General features: G+C 38.8%; 2 protein-coding genes across 5 annotated transcripts; one reads left to right on the forward strand and one right to left on the reverse strand.

Moving 5' to 3' along the window:
* On the forward strand, positions 1 to 20,216 carry agfg1a (ArfGAP with FG repeats 1a). 2 transcript variants are annotated; one of them, XM_026318588.2, is made up of 13 exons: positions 1 to 366; positions 5,723 to 5,816; positions 8,923 to 9,038; positions 10,034 to 10,196; positions 10,412 to 10,574; positions 11,207 to 11,326; positions 13,910 to 14,125; positions 14,698 to 14,884; positions 15,170 to 15,249; positions 15,586 to 15,678; positions 17,303 to 17,455; positions 18,556 to 18,650; positions 18,996 to 20,216. In XM_026318588.2, exons 1-13 carry the CDS (start codon positions 200 to 202, stop codon positions 19,053 to 19,055), a joined length of 1,707 nt encoding a protein of 568 aa, XP_026174373.1. In that variant the 5' UTR covers positions 1 to 199; the 3' UTR covers positions 19,056 to 20,216. The 2 variants fall into 2 exon arrangements, with proteins under 2 accessions (XP_026174373.1, XP_026174381.1); XM_026318596.2 differs by lacking the exon at positions 13,910 to 14,125 and having other exon boundaries at positions 3 to 366.
* slc19a3a (solute carrier family 19 member 3a) lies at positions 19,964 to 22,631 on the reverse strand. Of its 3 annotated transcripts, none has more exons than XM_026318623.2 (7): positions 22,466 to 22,631; positions 21,878 to 22,055; positions 21,214 to 21,778; positions 20,929 to 21,007; positions 20,471 to 20,663; positions 20,238 to 20,379; positions 19,964 to 20,147 (listed from the first exon to the last, which is right to left on the reverse strand). In XM_026318623.2, exons 1-7 carry the CDS (start codon positions 22,593 to 22,595, stop codon positions 19,998 to 20,000), a joined length of 1,437 nt encoding a protein of 478 aa, XP_026174408.1. In that variant the 5' UTR covers positions 22,596 to 22,631; the 3' UTR covers positions 19,964 to 19,997. The 3 variants fall into 3 exon arrangements, with proteins under 3 accessions (XP_026174408.1, XP_026174400.1, XP_026174392.1); XM_026318615.2 differs by having other exon boundaries at positions 21,878 to 22,091; XM_026318607.2 differs by having other exon boundaries at positions 21,878 to 22,113.
* Positions 22,632 to 22,999: the final 368 nt, after the last annotated feature.

The raw sequence follows: 22,999 nt of genomic DNA on the forward strand, positions 1-22,999 counted from the left end.
TCTAGTAAACCTGAGCCAACGCTCAAACTCCTTGTTCTAGGAGACGCGAGGCCGCCCTGACAACAGAGCCACCTACCCACTCCCTCTCTGTCTCCAGCACTGCTCGGACACCGTTAACAAGAACAGCCCTTTGTGTCAGATCTAGCTGTCCCTGCAGTCTTCCCCGGTTTAATTTAACCCTGGTGTAAATACTTGTACCATGGCGGCCAGTGCGAAACGAAAACAGGAGGAGAAACACCTGAAGATGCTGAGAGAAATGACGAGTTTACCTCCCAACAGAAAGTGCTTTGACTGCGACCAGCGCGGCCCAACCTATGTCAATATGACTGTGGGCTCCTTCGTGTGTACCTCATGCTCTGGCATCCTGTAAGTATTAAGTTGCCGAGTGACCTTAGCTTAGACATGGCGCACATGATATAGGTTTTTAGTGTTCTTCGGTTAGCTACATACGGCAACTTAACGCTAAGTCAGTTAGCGGGACCGTAGCTAACGTTAGATGGGTGCCCAGTCATGTCAGTGTGAGTTTAGCTGTTTTAACGCTGCATAATGTTGGGCGGGGTACCTAAGAGGTGCCAGTGTTCAAGCACAGCAAGCTAGCAACCACCCGTGATACTAGCTAACTTTAGCTCTCTATGCTAGTCAGTCAACTTATCTGACACTTGCATTGCTAGGTCTGCAGATAAGCCAGCTACCAGTTGCTGGTACCGTTAGGAAGCACCACCTTGTAACTTCAGCAAATGACTTATGATTATGGTACACCCTCTAAGACAAAGACATCCTCCTTTCGTCGAGGTTTCATGTTAGATCTGAGGATCTGTGTCATGTATCTGTTTGATATTATAATTTAATCTGCGAAGAGCTGTCAGTTTGATTTCAGTAACTAGCTTAGTAAGATGTGTTTAGATAGGTGTGTTTTTGTTGCTAACTGTTAAGTGATGGTGGCCATCCGGGCGTGTGAAAGTCATATAATTTTGAGATGCAACAAATAATGTGATACCGGTATTCATGCCAAAATCCGATGTGTTTAGTCTCGTCAGCTAAGTTTGTATATTTAAACAACACAGGACTTTCACTTTTGTCAGTCGGCTGACTTAAATATTTTGAGCGAATGTCCTCATGGCAGTATGTTACGCCCTACAAAAGCTTAAAAATCTCTCCATGGCATTGATAGTATGAATCTAGCTGGATGTTTTGTCTTTAGATAGCCTTACTTAAAGCTTTGCTCTCTCGTTGTGTAACCAAGCATCTGTAGTTTGGGATTTGGGATTAGTGAAGCATTCCATTTCTTCTTATTCAGCTAAAGATATCCCACCTCACTTCAGTGTGGCAGACAAATTTTGCATATTTGTTTTGGACACTATTACAAAGCAGTCATTAGTCATGCTAATTTATTGCATGATCATCTAAAGGTTTTGATCTATTGCTTTGAGACAGGATATATTGATGTACAACGTGGAGTAAATATTTGCATTATGTTATTCACGTAATCATTCTCTCTTCTGAAGACTTTTCAGGATTACAGTGCCTTCTCTTTTAAGTGCACTGACTGTTAGCAGTTAACTCAATAATCTGTTTACCCATCCACCCTGTTTTGTCAGCAGCTTGCACTGGTCCTTTGTAATGTTATTTGAAAATCACCCTGCCATTCTGTTTGTGAATAATGATCACTGTAATAATGTTCACCTGCTCCAACCTTTGTTTCAGCTCATACTTTATTACCTGCAGCTTGAAGTCTGCAGTATAGCTCTTTCTTTTGGGTGGCATTTTCACTTGTGTTACACTAGGAGTTAGAGTTAAGTGTGACTTACAGTCTGAAAAATATGGTAATAGTGGAACCGATGACTGCATTGACACATCTTAATACTGTTTGTCTCTCAACTAAAAACTAAGATCTAGCCGTTGTTTGGCTAGTTGATCTTAATCTGTGTAAATTCTCTTAGTTGTCTCCACTTTAGACATGAAGGTTATTTAGTGTTTGAAAAGAATTGGATTAATTGCATGTTTGCTAATGAGCAGAGTTTGTCCTCCATTTCACTTCACCAGTGGGTCTGCAGGGACTTCTCTGTGAATTTCCCATCTGCTCCCCCTGTGGTATTAAAGTCTGTAATGTGAGTTAATTGAGTTCTTTTATAGCTTGAGATCACAATTAACAATACCTCTGATTTCTCATCTGCTGTCTTTTTTTACTCACCTGTTATTTAGAAAAAAAAACTTGTTGGGGGATTTTGAGAAATGTCTTTCCAGCAGAAGAGTTTGGTTTTGCAAGGATTGATGTCTGTCTGATCTATCCAGGAAGCCTGGTGTGATTGTAAGCTCAGGAAGTGGTATGGCCCAACAGCGCTGCTACATCAGCAGCATGTGATTTTTGTACGTGCAACAGGAAGTGACAAGTAACTGTCTGTTGTTCTTATTCCTTTTAATGCTAAAGATGTTTTCATTGTAAGGTAGTGCCTAAAGATTCATGGTTGTTTTGGTTGTGGCTTTGACTGTCGTGACTGTTTTTATGATTAAAATCAGTTCTAATAGGAAAGTGAACCTTAATATAAATACGAATCTCTGCTTTTTCTATGAAAAATGATTCCATTAGTTCAAATGAAGTTTTTGAAAACCTAAACATGGCTTTGGCAGATCGGCAGATACATTTCTGAGGGAATTAATGGTCTCCCTTTCTTCTGCAGTTTGGGTAGTTACAGTGTTTTCTTGCTTAGGGGTGATCACAGGGGCACAGCTACCTAAGACATAACACACTTCTCCTGCCATAGTTGTGGTTGTTTAATGGGTGGAGTTGGAATTTGCTGTGTAAACACATTCCTTGTAAAGGTGGAGACTTTCCCAGGGGATACACCACACACAATGTCTCTTTCTGGAGAATTGCTCCTGACAGGAAATAGCCCCACTGGCCATGTGTTTCTGAGTATGTAGGTCTGCAATAGTAACTAGATCATGGCAGAGGCAGAGATGTGTGTCAGTGATACCATATGTCCTGGGTAATATTAATCAATGGCAAATTAAGAGACCTGACTTGAACTCTAAAATTCAAGACGTTGCATTATTGTATAAGTGCAAATTGCTGACAGTGTAGCTTAAATTATGATTAGTGAGCTTGAAACAATTTTTGATGAAAATGTTAAAGATATCCCTTTTATTGAGACTTGGAGCCAGAAAGTGCAGGGTGGTGTATAGCCTCTCCGCTCTAGTGAGACATAATGTTGCCAGTTTCTCATATCCTGTGGCTGTAACAATATGCAAATGAACAGAGTTTTGCCTGACTGAGCTGATACATTAGTGACTAGGTCATAATTATTTTATTGTGCAATATGTGATACTGCTATGTAGTGCACTCTGCTGCTCAATAGAGTAGTGTGAAAAGGGGTGAAATTAACAACTAGAGCTGATCTGACATTACTGATGTGTGTAGTGATATAGGAAGGAATTTTATTATTTCTTTATTCTACCTAATAATTAATTACTGCTGTCATGTAATTCATTCTAAAAATATACTCCTCTTGTTGCTGAACACTGTCCTATTTGTATGGTTACTTTGTCCAGTGGAGACACAAGGTGTGCAGGACTGTAGTACCATAAGACAATCCTGCTGGTCTTGTTACAACACTGGAATCCAGAGCACTTAAATTATCTGACAATCATATTGTACTTTGAAGCTATTTGATATAAAATTATTGATGATTTCTTTTCTTTTGCAACACCTTTTTGTATATTCCAACTTTTTTCTAAGTTGACTTTGAAATGCAGAGGCAGATTAAGGAAAATATAGTAAAGTAACAGAAAACAAGTAACCAGCATTAGTATAACTTAATTGGACAACTGGGTCAAGATGTTTCTATCATATTTGCCTCCAAGAACCCTCTATCTGACCTAGTTTAATCAGTATGGGACTAAGATCTGATCACTTGCCTACCTTAGGGCACTGAATAACACACTAAAGCTCATACAAAGACACTCTCTCATTCTGTGTTTTGTTACTCTTCAAATATATTTGCTTCTGGCATATTTTTTGCTTTTGATTAATTTGCTTCTCACAGTCTTAAAATAATGAGGATTTTGCAATGACTTATCTTTTTTATCATATCAGTAAAGTTTCAAAGTAATTTCATTTATTTGGCTATAAAAATCAAATTGACTTGACTTAAACTTTATATAATGTCTTTCTTATTTTGTGTGGCAACTACTTCAAAACCCCTATAAGTTTATTATGAGAAAAAAGTCAAATTTTCACATTATGAGATGTCAGCAACATTTTTTTTGTAATATAACAAGTAATTAAAAGTGTTAATTAATTTCTTATAATTTCTTTGTCATTTGACTTTAGGAATATAGCTTTTTTTGTCTTTATCTGTATCCTCAAAGTTTCGGCAGTATGATAAAAATGGACATGAGAAGATAAAGTGTTACATCCATTTGGGTCGGGATATATGACATAGCATTGTGGATATTCGTGTACAGTGTGTGTGGACTATGTTGTGATTACTGTATTCCATGTCAGAGCATTTATAAAAACACCTGTTAGTAATAGTTTGTGAAGCAGTCAGCTGATTGGTGGATGTGTAAAGAATGGGTGGAGATGAGAACAAGTTCTGTAAGGGGTAACAGCAGTGAATAATTTACTGGTCTTGTCTAGTGTTTCATTTGCCATTAGGATCTGACTTCCCTGTGTCTAACATTGTGTTGTGTTGAATGTGACACGTGTGAAATGTGGATCTTATTTCCTACACAGCCTTCAAGGTTACTATACAAAAATTAGCAACATAGGGTTAAACGGTATCAGGTGGGCATCAATTTGAAAATATATTGTGTCAGGGAGTTTAAGCTCTAGAAATATGCATGATATATTTAATATTGAACTTAAATAGGGTTTTGACTGACTCTGTCCTCCTCTCCTATAATATATCTTCAGTGTTGCATCAAGGTCCGGAAAAAGACTTAAATCTAAGAAAATGAGTGCTGTCCAAATGCTTCCTAAGTAGACTTGCATAATGAATCTTCTGCAGAAGCTGGTGGAGAAATGTAGCATAGCTGCTTTTGCTACATTGCCAATGCTTTGGGTTACAGTTTTGGGAGAAAAGAGCTGTTAATGAAGTTTGATTAATGACTGATTGATTGTACTGACTGTATTTAAAGATATTGTTGGTGTTGATTTTCATCACTCTGAAGGACTTCAGTTGGTTAATGACACATGACTAAAACGGCTTAATTTGGGAAGAATTTAGATTGTATTAGATTGTACAGCAATAAGTTATCTTCCCTTTGTTGTCATTGTATATTCAGCAGGTACCTGCTGTTTGCTGTTAAAACAATAAGTTTGCATACTAAACCTAGATTAGTCACCTTCAAAGACAAAGTAGGTGTTGACCTTGAAGCTGGCACTACATTAGTTTTGACTTACTGCTGGTTCCAGGAAGACAAACCTAGGCAAGCAGATCTGGGGTTTAATATAAACCTAACAAAGGTTCTTTGCATGTATTACAGTTACCAGGCACTTTCAATTTGTTGGAGCTGTGACCTGCTCAGGAAAGTGAGCAATGCTTATGTGGACTGATGGTTAGTCCACAATAAAGATTTCTGTACTTAGGGAGATTGCTGTTTCTATCTCTGCAGTGACAATTTCAGTCACTAATTCTCTGTTAATCGTATGTTCATATAAATTTTTCATGCACACTGTCTTCAAATGAAAATGACCTTGTTCCCATGTCTTCCCTTATAGGCGAGGACTTAATCCACCCCATAGAGTCAAGTCCATCTCCATGACAACCTTCACGCAACAGGAAATCGAGTTTCTACAGAAACATGGCAATGAGGTAGGAATGGTGACTGTCTGCCCTGTCACAGTTGTTAATTAAAGCTGAGGTTAACTTATCCACTCCTTTGGGAGGCTTGCTGTAGCTTTTCATTGTATCATCACTGTTTTATCCTATATTTGCTCTCCATCTATTGTATGAAAATATGAGAATTATATTGAAGGGTTATGGAATTTCATTTCTCACAAATTTGGACATGCTTATCCTGGGAGAATCGGTGTATCTTGCAAGTATTTTGGCATTCATAAGCAAAGAAACCAACAGGCATAATTTCTACTACAGAGATTAAAATTCTTCTGTGTTCTTCTGTTTTGGATTGGTTAGCAAGACACATGCTCAACTTTGTCAACTTCAGATTTCTTGTCAAGAGAATATGGAAGCATGTAGTACTTAGTTGATATGGTCAATTCATATTAGAATGCTTATTTTCATTATTGTCCAATTAAGATCAACCAGCCTCGGTTTGCTGATGGAAATCCAGAGCCCAGAATACAGTATCAGCACATGGCGCATGTAGGCATTGATAATTTCACAGTAAATAGATACTAATCAAAGGACCCCCAAACTGGATGCAGTGCCAACACTCTTTTTGTGGACTGAGTTTACTGAAAACAGTGCTTCCTTTGCTGACAATGCTGCTACAGTAAGCTCTTCCTGAATAGTGCAGACGTGGGTAAGAAAACAAAATGTAAAAAATGTGTGAGGCACTCCAAGGTTCAGGTGAGTGTTACAATTGGTATGGCACTTGTTCATCCACAGCAATACTGCCTTGCTTCAACTCCTCCATCAGAGGTTTTGAAATGTCCCATTCATGGTAGCAAAAATATTGTTATGGACTAAATTGTTAGGCATGTTAAACAACATCAAAAACTGCCATCAATTGATTTCTGAATCTGGCATTCTGGTTCATGTGATAGTGACCTGTCTTCTTGTCCCTTCCGTGTCTTTCTGTTCATTTCAGCTCCATGTTCCCCTTGGTATGCCATCAGGCTTAAACTGATTTGGCACATACAGTGTACCCCCACAAAGTAGCGGTTCAGAGTTCACGGCCTCAGTCGTTTGCGTTTGGAACATCTCAACTAATTAAGTGTTCGAGGAAACCCACGCAATTTCGCGGAAAAAGCAAATATCCTGTGCAATTTCTTAGGGCTTTTTTTGTGGCAATATATAATTTTTTAAGCGTTTTACTTCTAAATTATTAAGAACATAATAATTTACTAATTTAGGTCACTAATTTATTTACTGATAATGTATTAAGCTAAGTTTCAAATGAAATGAAAGTGTTTTGGGAGCTTATTTGTGGGCATATTTAGGGTTTAAACTATAAAAATAGGCATTTACAGAAATTTTTTTACCACATTCGCCGGCAAATTTTTCACAATTCGCGGGTGCTCTAGGAACGTAACCCCTGCAAATTTCGGGAGTTTACTTTCGGGAGTTGTCTTTCTTTCGTCTGAGTTCCTCATCACCGTGTTTGTACCAAAACGATTCACAGATCATGCCACAGTTTTAACACTGTAAAATAATAATAATAAAAAAATAACAGCACTACTTGCATTAGTTATGAAATGGCTGTTAGCAAGGTGCAGTAATTTGTAAGCACACAGGATTTACTGGACTGAAAACCATGGGAAATGGCATTTAAAGCTTTATTAGTGTTTGATACTAACATTAAATTTAATGACTGTGTGAAGTAGGTGTTTCCTATAATTATGTAGCCTTGCAGCTCTACTGAGCATTGTTGTCCTAACATTTAATTCACAGCTCTTAACATTTCATTTAGCAGCACCAGACATGAGCTTTTACCAAACTCTAATAAAGCCATTGTACACTACCTGCTGAGCACAAAATGGCAGGGAAAGGCAGTTAGCAACAAATTAAGAAGTAATCCTAAGCAAGAGTTTTACAGGAGTGTGTGGAGACCGAATCACTGCTAGAAGGTCAATGAGTTTTTTTTTTTGTTGTTTTTTTTGTTTTGTGTTGTTTTTTTTTCATCACATGGCCAGACAGAAACAGAATGATGCTAATATGTTATGTGCCTTTCAGATGTGGAAAAAGGAAGTAGAAAACCTGTTTGCTAACATAGATGCTAATATGCCAGGACTGTGAGCCCATCAAAACTGAGTTGACACTAAAAAGGGCAGTAATTTCAGGGACTTTGTTACTTTTTTTGCAAACATTGCATGCGTCATATCTATTATATATTCAGATTTGGGAGGACTGCCAAATCTGAATATATAATAGATATGATGCATATCTACACAACCTGAACTGCATGTTTGTACTGCACTGTGCAAAGTGCATCATCATACAAGCCGTTTCTAGTAATTGGAGTATGAAACAGAGCAATGCCACCTGGGAGGCACAGCCTATTAAAAGCTGTAGCAAAGTGGCAGGACAGACAGACATGTAGGAGACTCAAGGTTGGAGCTGATGCATATTTTCTTCAAGGCTCCTATAAATACTGCTGCCTTCAAGTTGCTTTTTGGCTTTCCATAGAGAGGAATTGGCAGAAAAAAAAGATGACAAAGAAAAAGTGAGCTTAAATGTGCTGTGAGTTTGTGCACATGTGCACTAAGACCAGCTATTAAAATCGCAGCAGCAGTATCTCTCCTTTTACAGAGCAGCACCTGATTGTGATTGAACACACACATAAAACCTATAAATCTGTCTGATTAGGCAAATACTTTAGTAGGAATTCTATCTAAAATCCAAGGCCAGAGGAGGGTGAGGCCTAGACTGATTTTACACTAGACACTTTGTTCAGTCTAAGGCCAACTCATGCTTGACTCTTCTACAGCAAACGTGGCACACTATTCAAATCCCAGTGTCAAACCATTTACAAAGATGTTAGTCTGTGCAGGACTTTTTTTCTCATCTTATTTGCATAGCCTACTTACACAAAACATTACTAAATGCATTTTTAAACCTGACCTGTTGAACTTAACTGGTTTTAAGATGTTTAACTCTATCATCAGTATATTTATCTGTCAATTCTGTTTTTATGTGCTTGTACCAGAATTTATATTTGGCTTAACAATTTAATAGCTCATGATGAAGGTTATATAAATGTTCTACTGAAAATTATTTGTTCTCTTACTTCCAGGTATGTAAACGGATCTGGCTCGGCCTTTATGATGACAGAACCTCTTCGGTACCAGACTTCAGAGAACCACAGAAAGTCAAGGAATTCCTTCAAGACAAATATGAGAAGAAGCGGTGGTAAGTGGGTTTTACAAGCTGGCAGTGCAAGAAATATGAACATTCCCTTAGACATGTGCACTGTGCAGACATGTAGCAGCCTTTGTGTTTTTCTCCTCTCTCTGCTGGAATGTCTTACAAGCAGCTCTTAGCAGTTAATCTCAAGCAAGCCACACGATAAATGCACAGAATGTAGCTTTCTGTAGTCAAGATGCTTTATATGGACACTTCAGTTTTAACATGAAACTAAAAGTTTGAGTATGTTTAAATAGTGTGCATAGTTGTTACCAATTCATTACCAATGTGTGTTGTGACTAATGGGAGACCTATCCAAAATAGTACGTATCATATAGATACTTGCAAATTGGGATTTTGGCATCAAAATTAAATATTAATTTAGTGAAACTGTTGTCTGATACATTTGGACTGTTTCTAAAGAAATGGGTAGCATTATGTATTGTTAATACAAATGTAGTTCTTTTTCTGAATAGTATTTAAAAGGCTGTTTATTTAGTGATGAAGTGTATAATTATTACCCCTATTAGTGCAGGTAGTAGTACTTTTGAGTTAATTTCTGAAGCCTGACTAAAATGAGAGCAAAGAGCAATGCATGTCTCAACATGCCTTTGCTACAGACAGGCATTCTCACTCATGTAGACCATACTGTTGTAACACACACACACACACACACACACACACACCCTCAGGTTGTGTAATGGTACACTTTTCAGAGAATAGCAGTCTTTCTGGTAGTTGTGAATTGTACTTACACCCAGACATTTTGTGTTATTGTGATATGCATAATGCTTGGTTTGCCAAAAGATTTTAATGCTGTTTTGAAAACCCTCGATTATTCAGTTTAACTTGAATATAAATTCCAGTAGTGTGGTAGGATCAGCTGTCTACCAGATGTACATACTGGCCATTGTCATATGCTGTACTGTTTATTTATCAATGAAGTTTTGTTTTTGTTTTGTTGGTTTAATGTAGTCCATATGATATAAATTGTTTCCTAGGTATGTACCTCCTGAGCAGGCCAAGGTAGTGGCATCAGTCCATGCTTCAATCTCTGGCTCCTCAAACAGTAGCACCAGCAGCACCCCAGAGGTTAGACTCAAATCCCTGCTGGGGGAGTCAGCCCCCTCCTTACACCTCAACAAAAGTACCCCACCAAATCAGGTAAGATTTATGTAGTACACACACATGTCCACTTGCTTAGTTTGTAATTATTGCCACAACATTTGGCATAGTTCCTATTCAAAAGACCAATTTTTTGTGTCTTCCCTAGTCTTTGTGTCGAGATTAGTCATGGACTCTTAGTTACACCCACATATTTATGCATACTAACCAAAACTGCAGTTTTTTTTTTCAAAATCAGTTCTTGTCTTTTCCAGTCTCCAGTGGTGAGCCGTGGACAGACCCATCAGCAGCAGTTCCATGACAAGAAGTTTGACCTCCTCAGTGACTTGGGTGGAGATATCTTTGCTGCCCCACCCGCCATCAACGCAGGCGTCAGCTCCACTTTTGCAAACTTTGCACATTTCAACAGTCACACAAGTAAGGACCCGACTGAATGGCTAACAGAACCCAAGGATCATTATATCTCAGTCATAAAAGCAATGAGCATGATTTTTTTATGTTCTTTTAACAGCGTGCTATGAATTTTACCATTTTGAGAAGACAAAAAATACTAACTATCTCATCATGACACAAACACAAGAAAGTGATTCAGTGAGAAACAGTAAGGAAATGAAGGAAAATCATCAATAACTCATAGCTCACATGTTTGGATGATGAGGTCATTTCCCCCCAGTGCAATGACTAAAGTGGCATTCACACATTTCCCTGACAAAACATGACAATACTGGTAATGTGTGTAGTTCTAAGCATACACATCCAGCTTTATGTGCTGTGTTCAAGGAGTCCAGACAGCATCTCTGGAGAGGATGAATGGACCTCAGTACTGCCTGCTCTTAAAGCTGTTATACACTGGTTATGTTATACCACTCTATGATTATATCTCATATTTAGCTCATAATCCATTGTGTTTATTTTGCAGTCTGTCATTCATGTCTTTGGTTGTCATACGTACAGTTCCATTCTATTATAAGCTCATCCTCTGTTCTCCTCTCATTCTATTTGTCTTTGTTCATCTGTCTGTATAAATCTCATCCCGATGCTACCCACAGCGACACAGAATGCCAGTGCAAATACAGACTTTGCTAATTTTGATGCATTCGGGAGCACTTCTGGGTCAACAGGTGGTTTTCCCTCTGCACCCCAAGCCACATTCCAACCTTCCAATACAGGTAGAGCAAGTTCTTGTCCCTGAAAAAATTATACACATCCAAATCACTCTCACATTAGAGATATTATTTGCATAACTATTTTCACAACTGCATTGAGAATGTACAGTACATATAAGGTAAACACAAACATATAAGCTAAACACAGACACCCAGATCACATGCCACACATTGCCAGTCTTGTTTTCTGTTATGTCATCATTTTATTTTAACTGTTGAAACACATATCCTCTGCTTTCCAAGTATTTCCCTTTGTGCATTGTACATCATCCGGTGTCAAATTTGAAATACTTTGGCGCACTAGATGGTAGCATGTTTTTATTTTATTTTATTTTTTTTTTTATGTAGTACTAATAAAATTTCACAACCAGCAAATTAAACTCAGTCTTCAAATTTGGGTCATAAATGTTAAGGAAAAAATCCTAATGCATATTTATGCACTCAAAGTTGCATGTGTTATATATCTATATTTTGACTGATGTTATAATCTTTATTTTTCTACGATGTCCTGCTGGGTTCACACAGGTTACCTACTAGTTTAGAAAATCAACAAATTAATTTTTAGAAAGTAGATAACGGCTATAGATCTCAGCAGTATACACTTCAGGCAGAAAATAGTTTATTGTTGGGTGACAAGACTAATAAATCCTGAATATAAAGCAGATCACTGAGCAATCAATAGATGGATAATTATACTCATAACAGCCTTTTTAATGCTGTAATAATCAGTGTAACCCTACATGAGTATTACAGAAATATATCTGGAATACATGAAGTGCAGGAAGCAAACACCTGCTGTCATCTCCCCTGTGTTTGTCATTTTGATCTTTATTTACCTCTGGCCTTCCTGCAGTAGTACTGCACGTTATGTAAAACTTCTAAGCTTTTCAGCAGTGACCAGTTATTTTGTACCTGAGTACTTTGCCTTGTCTGTCTTATACAAAAACAGATACTCCCATGCACCAGCACACACTTAACTGGTCTTAGGAAAATGTTTTGTTCTACACTGCCCTCTGCTGGAGGTCTACATTGATTATTGTCCTCGTGGAGCTTCACTGATCCTTACAGTATGCTTATTAATGGATAAAGGTCCCCCCTGTCTCTAAAATCAGTGTTTAAGATAATCTCTTTCTTACTGGGACACTGACAGTGTTATCTGTGCAATTCAGTCTTGTGTTTTTCATCTTTTGCTTCAGCGGCAGCTAATTTGCTTTGAGTTCAAGCTTTTTAAGTTTTTACCTCTGTTGCGGTTGATGTCTTTTCTTTTTTTCTTCACCCTATCGTACATTGCTCATCACCCAATTTCTCCATTTCCCACCTTCCTCTTTGTTTATTTACTTATTTTATGTCTGCCAGCGTTCACTGTGCTCTCATCCAGCCGCAGTATGGGTGAATTTGCCACTGCTCTGCCTCTCCAGGGTGCACACAGTAAGTCTGTCCTCTGGGCTTGTCCTCTTAACAGCTTTTACCCTTTTTGCAGTATCTAATGTGCAGTCACTCAGATCCTCCTCTCTCTGGATGTAATGTGTCTCTCGGCATGTATCTCTTTTTGTGTCTAACTCTGAGTTGACAATTTCACTGGCTAGAAACAGATGATTGCTGCTGACAACACTAAGAGCCACATTTGAAAATTGACCAAATAATCAGTTAATAGAAAAGACAGTAATTACAAAACAAAGAAGCCCTTGAGCTGTGTTCTGTCACTTAAAATAAATAAATGTATGTAAGCTCCAGAAAGCAAAGGGCTAACAAAATGCAAATAACCACTGTTTGAGATTTAACTGCTTTGGTGGTTTCGATGTCATTAAAAATTGCCTTGTCTACTATTCACAATCGGGGAGAATATGCTGTGATAGGTTGGTTTTTCCGCTGTGTCTAAAATATTTTTTTCTGCCAGCTGTATTGTTAATATGCTACTGGAGAAACAGTAAAACAGAAACACGATGAGCAGTAAAGTACTTGGCATAGGTATCACTAGTGGTGAAGCAGGACTTGAATTATGTTTTGTTTCTTGCATAAAAAAGAGAAGATGTACACTGCCCGTTTTGTCTGTTCTAAACAAGTAATGGCTAATCTAGTGGTTGGTTGTTCTTAGTAACAATCGTGGAAGTGGTTTATGTGATGGTCTGCTCTTTACAGAGCTTGGTAATGCCTGCAGGGTTGTTGGCAGACCAAAGATCTGTTCCATTTAAATAAGTTTTCCATGTTTCAATTAAAGCAGTATGGTTGGTTTGGTCTATAACTCTCTTGAGCCACAGTGTGGCGTTCAACACAGATGTTAACTGAGGCACTCAAGAAAGGTGCTGTTCTGCACATCATGTGCCTCTAACACAAATAAATGCACGTTTTATATGTTCCTTATGTTCATAGGCTAAGGGAGAACCAGCATAGTGCAGTGTTGCAGTGGGCATGTTTTAGAAGTGTTATGACCTGTCCTGTAGATAGTGAAGCTATCCCAACCCCAGTCTGATTCCACCCCAACTTCTACCTATACGCAACTTCTTCTATCCACCACTTTCATGCTGTTACCCAAAATTATTAATCGAGGTCCCCCTTATGACTTTTTAATCTCTCTCTTTTATGCAGGTAGCGCCTCAGGGGGACTAGCAAATGCCAATTTTGCAAATTTTGACAACTTCCCCAAATCGTGTAGTGCTGACTTTGGATCCTTCAGTTCCTCCTCCCAGAGTAACCCCACAGGAGCTGGCAAAGATGCTGTACAGAGTACTAGCGTCCCTGCCGATAGATACGCAGCCCTGGCTGACCTGGATAACATGTTTAGCTCTACCAAAACAGAGCAAGGTAAACTTCTCCTGCCTAGCCTGTTTCATGGATCTCTATTGTAGGGATAGAGGTTGATTAAAAATCGAAGTTGACACAACTAAAAACATTATGCAATCAGGCGCATAGATTTAAATTGCTGACAGTGTTCTTTCGACTGCAGGGACAAGTATGATGTGTCCCAAGACAGGGCTGATTTCCGTCTAGTTCTTTCACTTAATTTGTAGCTTAGCTAAGGCTTGGTTATAGTTTGGGATGGCCTCACAATTTTTCCCCAAAACCGGTCCCCTGGTCTTAGTGCAACTGAAACAGGCCACTGAACTTGGTGGAAATACTCTTTGCTTTAAAGAATGCCATGTATTGGTTTCACTCATGAGTTATAATGTCATGTGGTCAGAATTCTGGCACTCAAGCATCTGTGAGTTGTACTATTTATGTGTCAGAAAATACACATTTCCTAATGATTGAACATTTATTCCCTACTATTTTTAATAGGTTGATTTTGGCAGCTGTCTCCGGACCTTTTGTTTGTCTTGATGTGTTGAGTTGAGGTGAATTGATCTCAGCTGTACTGTTATGTGCTTTTATTTTAGGGGGTGGTATTCCAGGAGGGATAAGCTCGGGCACAGCGGCAGCAAAAGGAGTGGGTAGTTTGACTCAGAAGCAGCCAGCAGTGCAAGCAGGGGGAGACCGCTATGCTGCACTAGCTGAGCTTGATACAGTCTTCAGTTCCTCAGCGCCTCCCACAAGTGTTTATAACACCACCAGCACTTCTCAAGGGTGAGATGCTATGCTAAACACAGACCACTGTTAAGCACCTTGTGAGTTACAGTCTTACAGTTATAAGTAGATAGGTGGATCAGATTTGATTGAGGGATGTGAACTAGCATTTAACCAGTTAGATTACGACTATATATGGCAATTTTCAACAACCAAGACACTTTTATCCAAAACAACCAACAGCCATGCTGTTACTGCAGTCCATCATACGGTTTTATTTTGTATTTTTGTGTCTTCTCTATTTGGTGCCTTCTGTGGACCATAAGTCTTGTTATTTCACTGCAGGGCTGTGTTTGGCTCAGAGACTGGGATGACAACAGCACAAGCACAGCAGGCCATACCTGGCATGGCTCAAGGTTTTGGAGGCAAGTGACCCTACAGACTGATGGTTTGATGGTCTGATGTTAGTTAAATCTTTAAGCAGTAATGTTTTAGCTAACTCTAATGTTGGAAATAAGCAACAATACCCAGGTGAGGTACAGTACCCCTGAAGTAGTAACAGCTAGATTTTGTGGTTTACATATTTTGTCAGACATGGATAAGCCTTACTTTTTCTGATGATTTTTGAGCATTGAGCATTGTTGAAATGGAGCAGGCTATTCTCTATGAATAAATGCTTTTCATTTAACCCATTTATCATAGGCCATGCACTGTACTGTTCTGTTTCTCATGCTGTACTCGTATTTTGTGACTTTATACAGCTCAGTCAACAAATCCATTTGTAGCTGCTGGAGCAGCTCCCACCAACCCATTCCAAAGCAATGGCCGAACACCAAATGTGGCAGCAGCAGCAGGTGTGTTTATATATATGTTTGTGTGTGTCCGTGAATGTGTTGCACATATGACACACAACACAACCAAAGTACTCCAATATTGCAAATTAAAATAATTTTATATCGGCAGGAGTTATAGGCGTGTCATATTGTTGAACACTGTGTACATAATTTAGTAGATTTCCTTGCACAGCCAAAGTGGTAACCTATGCCAGCCTGTCTCAGTAGTGAGTATGCCTCAGACCACAGTGCCAAACACAGATAACCAATCAGGGGAGTAGGCAAGAAGTTTATAACAAAAAAGTTCTGAATACCATATTGTTCACTGTAGAAATGCTTGGCAGGGCTAGCATTGCCATTTACTGGCGTGTGCAAGAGATGAAAAATACAGATAGGTACATAAATTGAGTTTCAGTTGTCTGTCTGATTGCTCTCACCATGCTGGACAGGCTTTATGAGGGTTCTTCATGGGCAGGGTTATCCTCTCGCCTTTGGTAGGTTCTCTTCTGCTGTCTGCTTCCCTTCTGCTCTCCTGCGCCTTGTTTTGGCAGTGCTTTTTTTTTTTCCTGTTGTAAAAAAATCAGGAAAATGTTGGGAGAGGTAAGCACAATACTATGGCTCGAGACTAGGAGTGTGGCAAAATGTACCCAGTCAACATTTCATCATAGGTAAAAAATAGATGAAGTTAAAACCTAGAGTGGAGTCAGAAATACTTTGTGTTTAATTAGTTATAGATGGATACAGGATAGAATGATATTTGAATCAGTGTTTGACACAGAGTGGTGAATTATTAAAATTAACTACACTAAAATGAACACAAAAAATAATTTAGTATTTGTCATAAGGTGCTTCATTCAATGATCAATCCCAGCCTGTCCACTGAAAGCTGTTAAACACTTTAGTCTCAACATGAAACAAAAAATAGAGCTTTCAGTTTTAATGCCAGTCATTAAATGTGTGCCATTGAATGTAGCATTTAGATCTCAGGTTGCTTGATTGCCAGCGGGTTGTCTTACCTACAGCAGTCTGATTTCCACTAGTTGCACTGTGGGAATGTTGTGCTGCTGTGTGCTTATCAGAGGTCAAGTCACTGGTGATAAACTGCAAACGTTGCATCCTCCTGTCTGACTCTTTTTAAAACAATCCCACCTTTTTCCTAAGGCTTGTCTTAAGACAACCTTATTTGAAATTTGCATGTTTAAACTGTAGAGATGCATACACTCCGATACTCTGAAGGAATCACACTATGGATTACAGATTTGCAAATGCAGTTATTTTCCTGCTGAAGGAGCCAAGTGCACATTGTAATTGAATGCATTTTTTGTAATTATTAATTACAATGTTGTGGCAATATTTCTTTTTCTTCTTCAATGTTATGTAATCGCTAGCTGTTAATCCTCTACTACCTTACTTAAGTACTGTATGCTGCTCTTTAACAAGTTGCTGACATTAATAACCTCCTAGTATTTGATTTTTCTTCTTTCTGTTGAAATCTGCCAGCTTGTGTGTAATGTAGTTGCTTAGTCAGATGTGTTTGTGCTGTGAAATTTATGTCATAATTTTGAAAATGGAAGACAGAGGAAATCAATGTTGTAGTTGAGTTTTATGCAGGTTTGTCTGACCAGGTGTCTGGCTGTGTTCACAGCATCATTTGGCACAGGCTCAATGAGTATGCCAGCTGGATTTGGAAGTGCTGCAGCCTACAACCTTCCCACCAGCTTCAGTGGAACCTTCCAGCAACCCTTTCCTGGCCAGGCTCCCTTCCCTCAGCCTCCTGTGTATCCTCAGCAACCCAATGGTGTGTGTCTTTGAGTAGATCAAGCATACTATCAGTCAAAATTTGGACACACCGCCATTTTTCCAGGGTTTATTGAAATGTAAGGAGTTCAAGTTGAGCGAATAACTTACAAAGTTAAGTAGTGAACTGCCATTGGTGGAAAAAAAATAGGTTACCAAAAACTATTTTTAAAAAAAGCACTTTTCAAAAAAGGTCAATTCCAAGAAAAAAGTAATGAGTTAACAACTTAGCAGGACTGGAAATGAATTAAACCTTGAAAGTTGATAATAATTCCTACCGGTGTCCCAACTTTTGCTGATTACCCTCTGTCTGTATAAGAGCAATGTTGGAACAGACAGCTACTACACCCTCTTAAGCAATATTTGCACAGTATTGTTCTGCAGCCAGTACTATATTGCTCTCGTGGAAAGAAAAACGCAACTAACAAGGGAAGACAGACAGACCATTATAACCCTTAAAAGTGTAGATTTTTCCTTTAGTCAAAGTGCAAAGAAAGCCAAGTGCCAGTGAGTCCACTTTACTATACTATCAAAAGGCAAACTGGAGGAAACTGGCAGACCCAAAGCTACAGTCTCCAGACTAAAACCCCATTGAGCTGATTTGGGATGAACTGGACAGAAGGGTGAAAGCAGAGTAACCTACACATTTATGGGAACTTCTGCAACAGTGTTAGAACTTTCTAAAGAACATTGGATGAGAGATTGCCATGAGTGTGTCTGTCTGTAATGCAGTTGTGCTCATATGTTTACATACCCCCATCTGGCACAATTTAAGAAATACTGGCTATTTTATGTGTAACATACCTGACGATGCAGAACCTGTGTCTGCCTCTTTTAAAATCATAAGAATTGCAGTTACTAAAGATACTATCTGACCACTTTGCTTATGAAGAAAAGTTTACTGTGTAATCATTTATAGTTTTTAAAGTCATTTATAACTTTAAAAATGGCCAGTATTTTTGTGCTCAAGTTGCGAGCTGTGGCTGGTATCACATTTGCTCATTTAAAGAGAAAATATCCTGCTTTATTTGTTGCTGTAATTAAGCTTTTGGATTGATATTCCATTGCATGTTGAAAACTGACAATATGCTTTTCTTTTAGGTGGAGGATTTCCAGCCTTTGGCCAGGCTAAGCCTGTTGTAACTCCTTTTGGCCAGACAATGGCTGGACCTATGGTCTCAAGCAACCCTTTCCTGGTTAGTTAGACAATGACATGGCATGATTTCCTGTAGAAGAAATTAGTTTTACATAGAGGAATTAAAGCTCTTGATTTCCCATGGGACAGTATTGTTGTTGATAGAGATAAGGCAGTATAGTTCTCTGTTTTATTTCTGTTGAATAGACTATAATTGGCATTACACCATTTTTTTTCAGTTCTAATAAAAAAAAAAAAAAAAGCCACCAGTAGTTCAGTGGTTAGGTATAAAGTAGACATGGTCATTCTGTGTTATTACCTTATTTTGACCCTCCTCTCAATACTAAAGTAGTAATTATTACTAATATGAACTTTTCTGACTTTCTTTGACCTTGTTTCCTTTCAGGGTGCAGGTCCATCTGCGCAGTATCCAGCAGGAGGCTCTTCAACAAATCCCTTCTTATAGCTGTCCATCCAATCAGCTGCAATACAGGGTCGATGACTGGCGTGCTTGCATCTATTGCACTGTTTTGTTTCACAAGTAGCTTTAAAAACACAATGTTTGTATGGATTTGTATTTTCTATCGCAGTTTGTCACAAGTGGAACAATATAACAGACACTGTCTGTGGCTTCAAAACAAAGTAATGGTGTGTGCAGAGGGAGAGGTTGATCCGCTCTTCTCTATTTAATCTGTGAAATGGCCTGGTCTCTACTGAGCCACAATGTATAATCAGACTGGCTGAAAACTAAGTTATTGCATACGGTGTATCGCATTCATTATGCTGCAATTCTGTACATATTATTTTTCTTTTAGATAGTTAGCTCTCTGTGCATATCAGTATTTGTATCTAACACAAGATTTGTTAAGACAGAACTGTTGCTTGGAAAAACGTAATGGGTACTGCCATTTACTGTATTTGTAAAGAATCAAACTTTATTTGTGCAGAATCCTTTTAGGTAAACTGTTCTCACTAAAGGAAAAAAAATGATACATTTTGTTGGAGAGAGGAGAAAAAAGGAGTGAATGCTGCATCACGGATGGGCAGCAGACTAATTTCTCTGCCGTCCCCTGTCCTGCTGACAGAAGCCGAGGTTACAATGCTCCTGAAATACAGTCAAACTTATTCATATGTGGGTAATAGGAATGGCTGAAGAACTGAAAACCACTTACATTGGGTATTTTAAGTTAATATGTAAATATATACAGTATATATATTAAAATTAATTTTAAGTAAGAAGAAATGACAGAGCCATTCATTTATATGGATGTATGTTTGTTTTGTATAAAACAGTTTATATTCAAGTCAATAATTTGAAACTTTTTTTGCTTTTAATTTGGAATGCCACCACAGTGAAGACCAAATGTATGAGTGATTGTCTCTGGTTTCAGTTTGAAATTCCTTGTGTTCAGAATCTGTGCTCTTCAAATTCTTCAAATTGATCTTTTTCAGGGGTGGTTGACTCCGTTTTGTCTCTCTGTGCTCTCCAAATGGTGAACAGACCCCGCAGTGAAAAAACAACGGCGATGACTGAGAAGTAGCTGGCATATACAGTGAACTGCATAAGAGCACACAATTTATGACTTTATAACATTGGCAAATGGACTAATAAACATCTCTGCTGATATTTTCTGATTATATAGCTTACCTGAGGAATGATGGCCAGGCCCAGTCCTCCACTGTCAACCACAACAGAAGTTAAAATCGTCTGCAGAACCAATGCACCAAAGTTGTTTGTTCCAAAGACCAGTGCATATCTTTCCAGAGACAGGTCAGCTGCAATCTGATACCTGAGAGATATAGCGTGGGGTTTTTAATGTCTGTCATTTTTCATGGGATGTCAGGGGTTAAACATAACTTTTTATGACATAACACTCTTACATGGCTATTGTTATCAGCAGCATGTACAGGCACTTGAAAATGATGTAGCCAGCATAGCAGACCCAGATGTTGCCAATGAAAGTCATGAGAAAGAGTGATGCAGCCCCAAGTCCAGAGAAACCACCCAGGGCCAGCTCTCCCCACTGCTCCCATCTCACCTCAGTGAAGCCTATGCCGTAGGCTGTAGCTGCACCTGCAGAGCATATAGATTAAGCATTACAGTAGTGGAGTTCAGCGCACAGAATATGGGTCTGACATATATCACCAGAAGTTGTGAATTGTATACAGTTACTATAAATATTCTCCTTATACTGTTTAGAGTTTATAATATATAGGCTACTGTAAAATGCTGTAACTACTGTCTGTGTAAAGGCTTTAACAAAGGGATAGTTAATATTGGTTTTTTCATTTCCTGGTGCATATTTTTCACTGGAAGCCTTTCACCTGATGTTGCTTACTCAACAGATAGGACACTGCCTCCACCCCTCCATTGTAGATACTGAAGTCCTGAGAAGGCTGCACATGCTCCCACAGCACCTGCAGGATATATTGCAGTGATCATATAGGTGATTAGAAAGGTGGTTAGAAATGCCCACAAGCAGAATTGGTCACAATGTTCAAGGTCTGATTAGGCACTTTAAGTATGGTCTGAAAGGAAAGGCACGTTATGATCTTATGCAACATCACGTGGTGATTTTATTTTGGTGCAACTTCAGTTTGTTTATGTTGCTGTCACAACTGACCTGCACATAGTTGACAGTCTGGTTGTAGCCACAGGTGGCCATTGCCCACCACACAGACCAGTAGATCAGCTGTCTGGAGGAATAGCTGTGGCAGAAGTCTCTCCACAGCTGGAGGAGAACCTGAGTGCAGCTTTCTGCACCAATAGACTCCTCAAAGTCCTCAGACTTAGGTCCTTTTTCATTCATTCCTTTTTCTTCATCTTTTTTTGTTTCTTCACTTTTCTCAATTTTTTTATCTCCTGTTTCTTCAATGGACGCCTGTGATCTTCTTTTGTGTTCTGTTGCATCCAAAGTTCTGTCTGCATGCCCCTTTGTTTCCTTTCTTGCTACATTTTGTCCACTCTGTCTGCGATGAAAGAACATGCTCTGCTGTGGCATTGGCAGGAGACAGGAAGCAAGAAGAGCGATGGCAGTAAGAACCAGAGTAAAAACCATGATGTTGTTGTAGGACATGAGGTTGAAGCTGATGAGCAGCTGCCCCAGCACCGAGCCCACTGTGTACCCTAGGAGCTGGACACTGCGGCTGTAAGAGGTGGCCTTCCGATATCTCTTCAGATCTACCACACTAATAAACAAGTCAAAATGGCATTTAGTATCAGCAACTTGACATCCAAACCTCTGACACTTATCGTCACTATGGATTTACTGTGCCTTTTAAAACTACCTGTAGATGTATGAGAAATAGGCCACCTCACTGGCTGTTACCACCCCATAGAAGAACTGCATGACTTGCATGGCTGGCACACTTTTTGTCCAGATTAGCAGCGGTGAGGTGGTCAAGAGCGCAACACACTGGAACACCACCACAGGCTTGTAACGCAGCCAGTCAGTCAGCAGAAACACTGGCACCAGCACAGACAGGTAAGAGTATGTCCATACTGGAAAAATTTGATTGTTAACCTGAGGAAGAAACAGCTAGTGTGTTTAAAAATAAAAAAAAAAAAAATGATATGTGAACTGCAAGTAAGACACAGTATATTGCTTCATAGCAATAAATCAACAATTTTATCATCACGATTGGATTTTGACAGCTAAAGCTGTAAAGACTGTGTTTTACTTTATGACCTATTGAGTATTTTGTAACCACTTAATAGATAAATTTATATGCATATACTGAAAATCAGTGCCATAAAACTAAGACAACTGACTTAAATATGCAGCCATTTCTCTTCTGATTTGTCTGCGTTACAGTATATTTTTCTGAGATCTGATTTGCTTAAATCATTTATACATTTGTCCTGTGCTTTTATACCTGCTCTGTTGTCAGATTCTTGTCCGGTCCCGTCAAATATGGGACAAGGAAAGGCTCCAGGGGTTTCACTGTAGTGAAGAATCCATAAATGCAAAGCAGAGTAGTGGGATACCTCCAGTCTGACCTCCATCTCTTCACTGCCTCCATCTTCTGCCGTTTTTCTACCTCTTTCAGATGTGTGTGTGTGTGTGTGTGTGTGTGTCTCTGTGTGCTAGTTTTTATGCCTCGCCCCCTTATGGGAAATATCTAAAGTTGAGCTGGGTTTGTCAATCAACAACTCGGTCAAAGAGCAGTACAACCTTTGAGATTGTCAAGCTCAACAATTAAATGGGCAAGCAGACAAATTTCTGGACTGTAATATACAGTCACCTGAGAACTTCACACCCAATTACCGTAAGCACAATTTACTGTGCTGTAGATTTCATTTTAAATGCATTGTACTTCATTTATAAGTAATAAGTGCAGCTTTGTTGTACTCTTTGACTTCCTCTTTTAATTTTTGTAGTGGTAATTATACAAAGCACTTGGTCTTTC

This window comes from Mastacembelus armatus, chromosome 13, assembly GCF_900324485.2.
Source record: "Mastacembelus armatus chromosome 13, fMasArm1.2, whole genome shotgun sequence".
Taxonomy (NCBI): domain Eukaryota; kingdom Metazoa; phylum Chordata; class Actinopteri; order Synbranchiformes; family Mastacembelidae; genus Mastacembelus; species Mastacembelus armatus.

Bases quoted from the DNA above. Each gene is read 5' to 3' on its own strand.
- slc19a3a (XM_026318607.2), bottom strand. From the start codon at position 22,612: ATGGAGGCAGTGAAGAGATGGAGGTCAGACTGGAGGTATCCCACTACT. The intron at 21,008-21,213 runs GTCAGTTGTGAC...TATATCCTGCAG, and splicing joins AGACTGTCAACTATGTGCAG to GTGCTGTGGGAGCATGTGCA. The intron at 20,664-20,928 runs GTAAGCAACATC...TATGCTCTGCAG, and splicing joins GGCAGTGTCCTATCTGTTGA to GTGCAGCTACAGCCTACGGC.
- agfg1a (XM_026318588.2), top strand. From the start codon at position 200: ATGGCGGCCAGTGCGAAACGAAAACAGGAGGAGAAACACCTGAAGATG. The intron at 10,197-10,411 runs GTAAGATTTATG...TGTCTTTTCCAG, and splicing joins AAAGTACCCCACCAAATCAG to TCTCCAGTGGTGAGCCGTGG. The intron at 14,126-14,697 runs GTAAACTTCTCC...CTTTTATTTTAG, and splicing joins CTCTACCAAAACAGAGCAAG to GGGGTGGTATTCCAGGAGGG.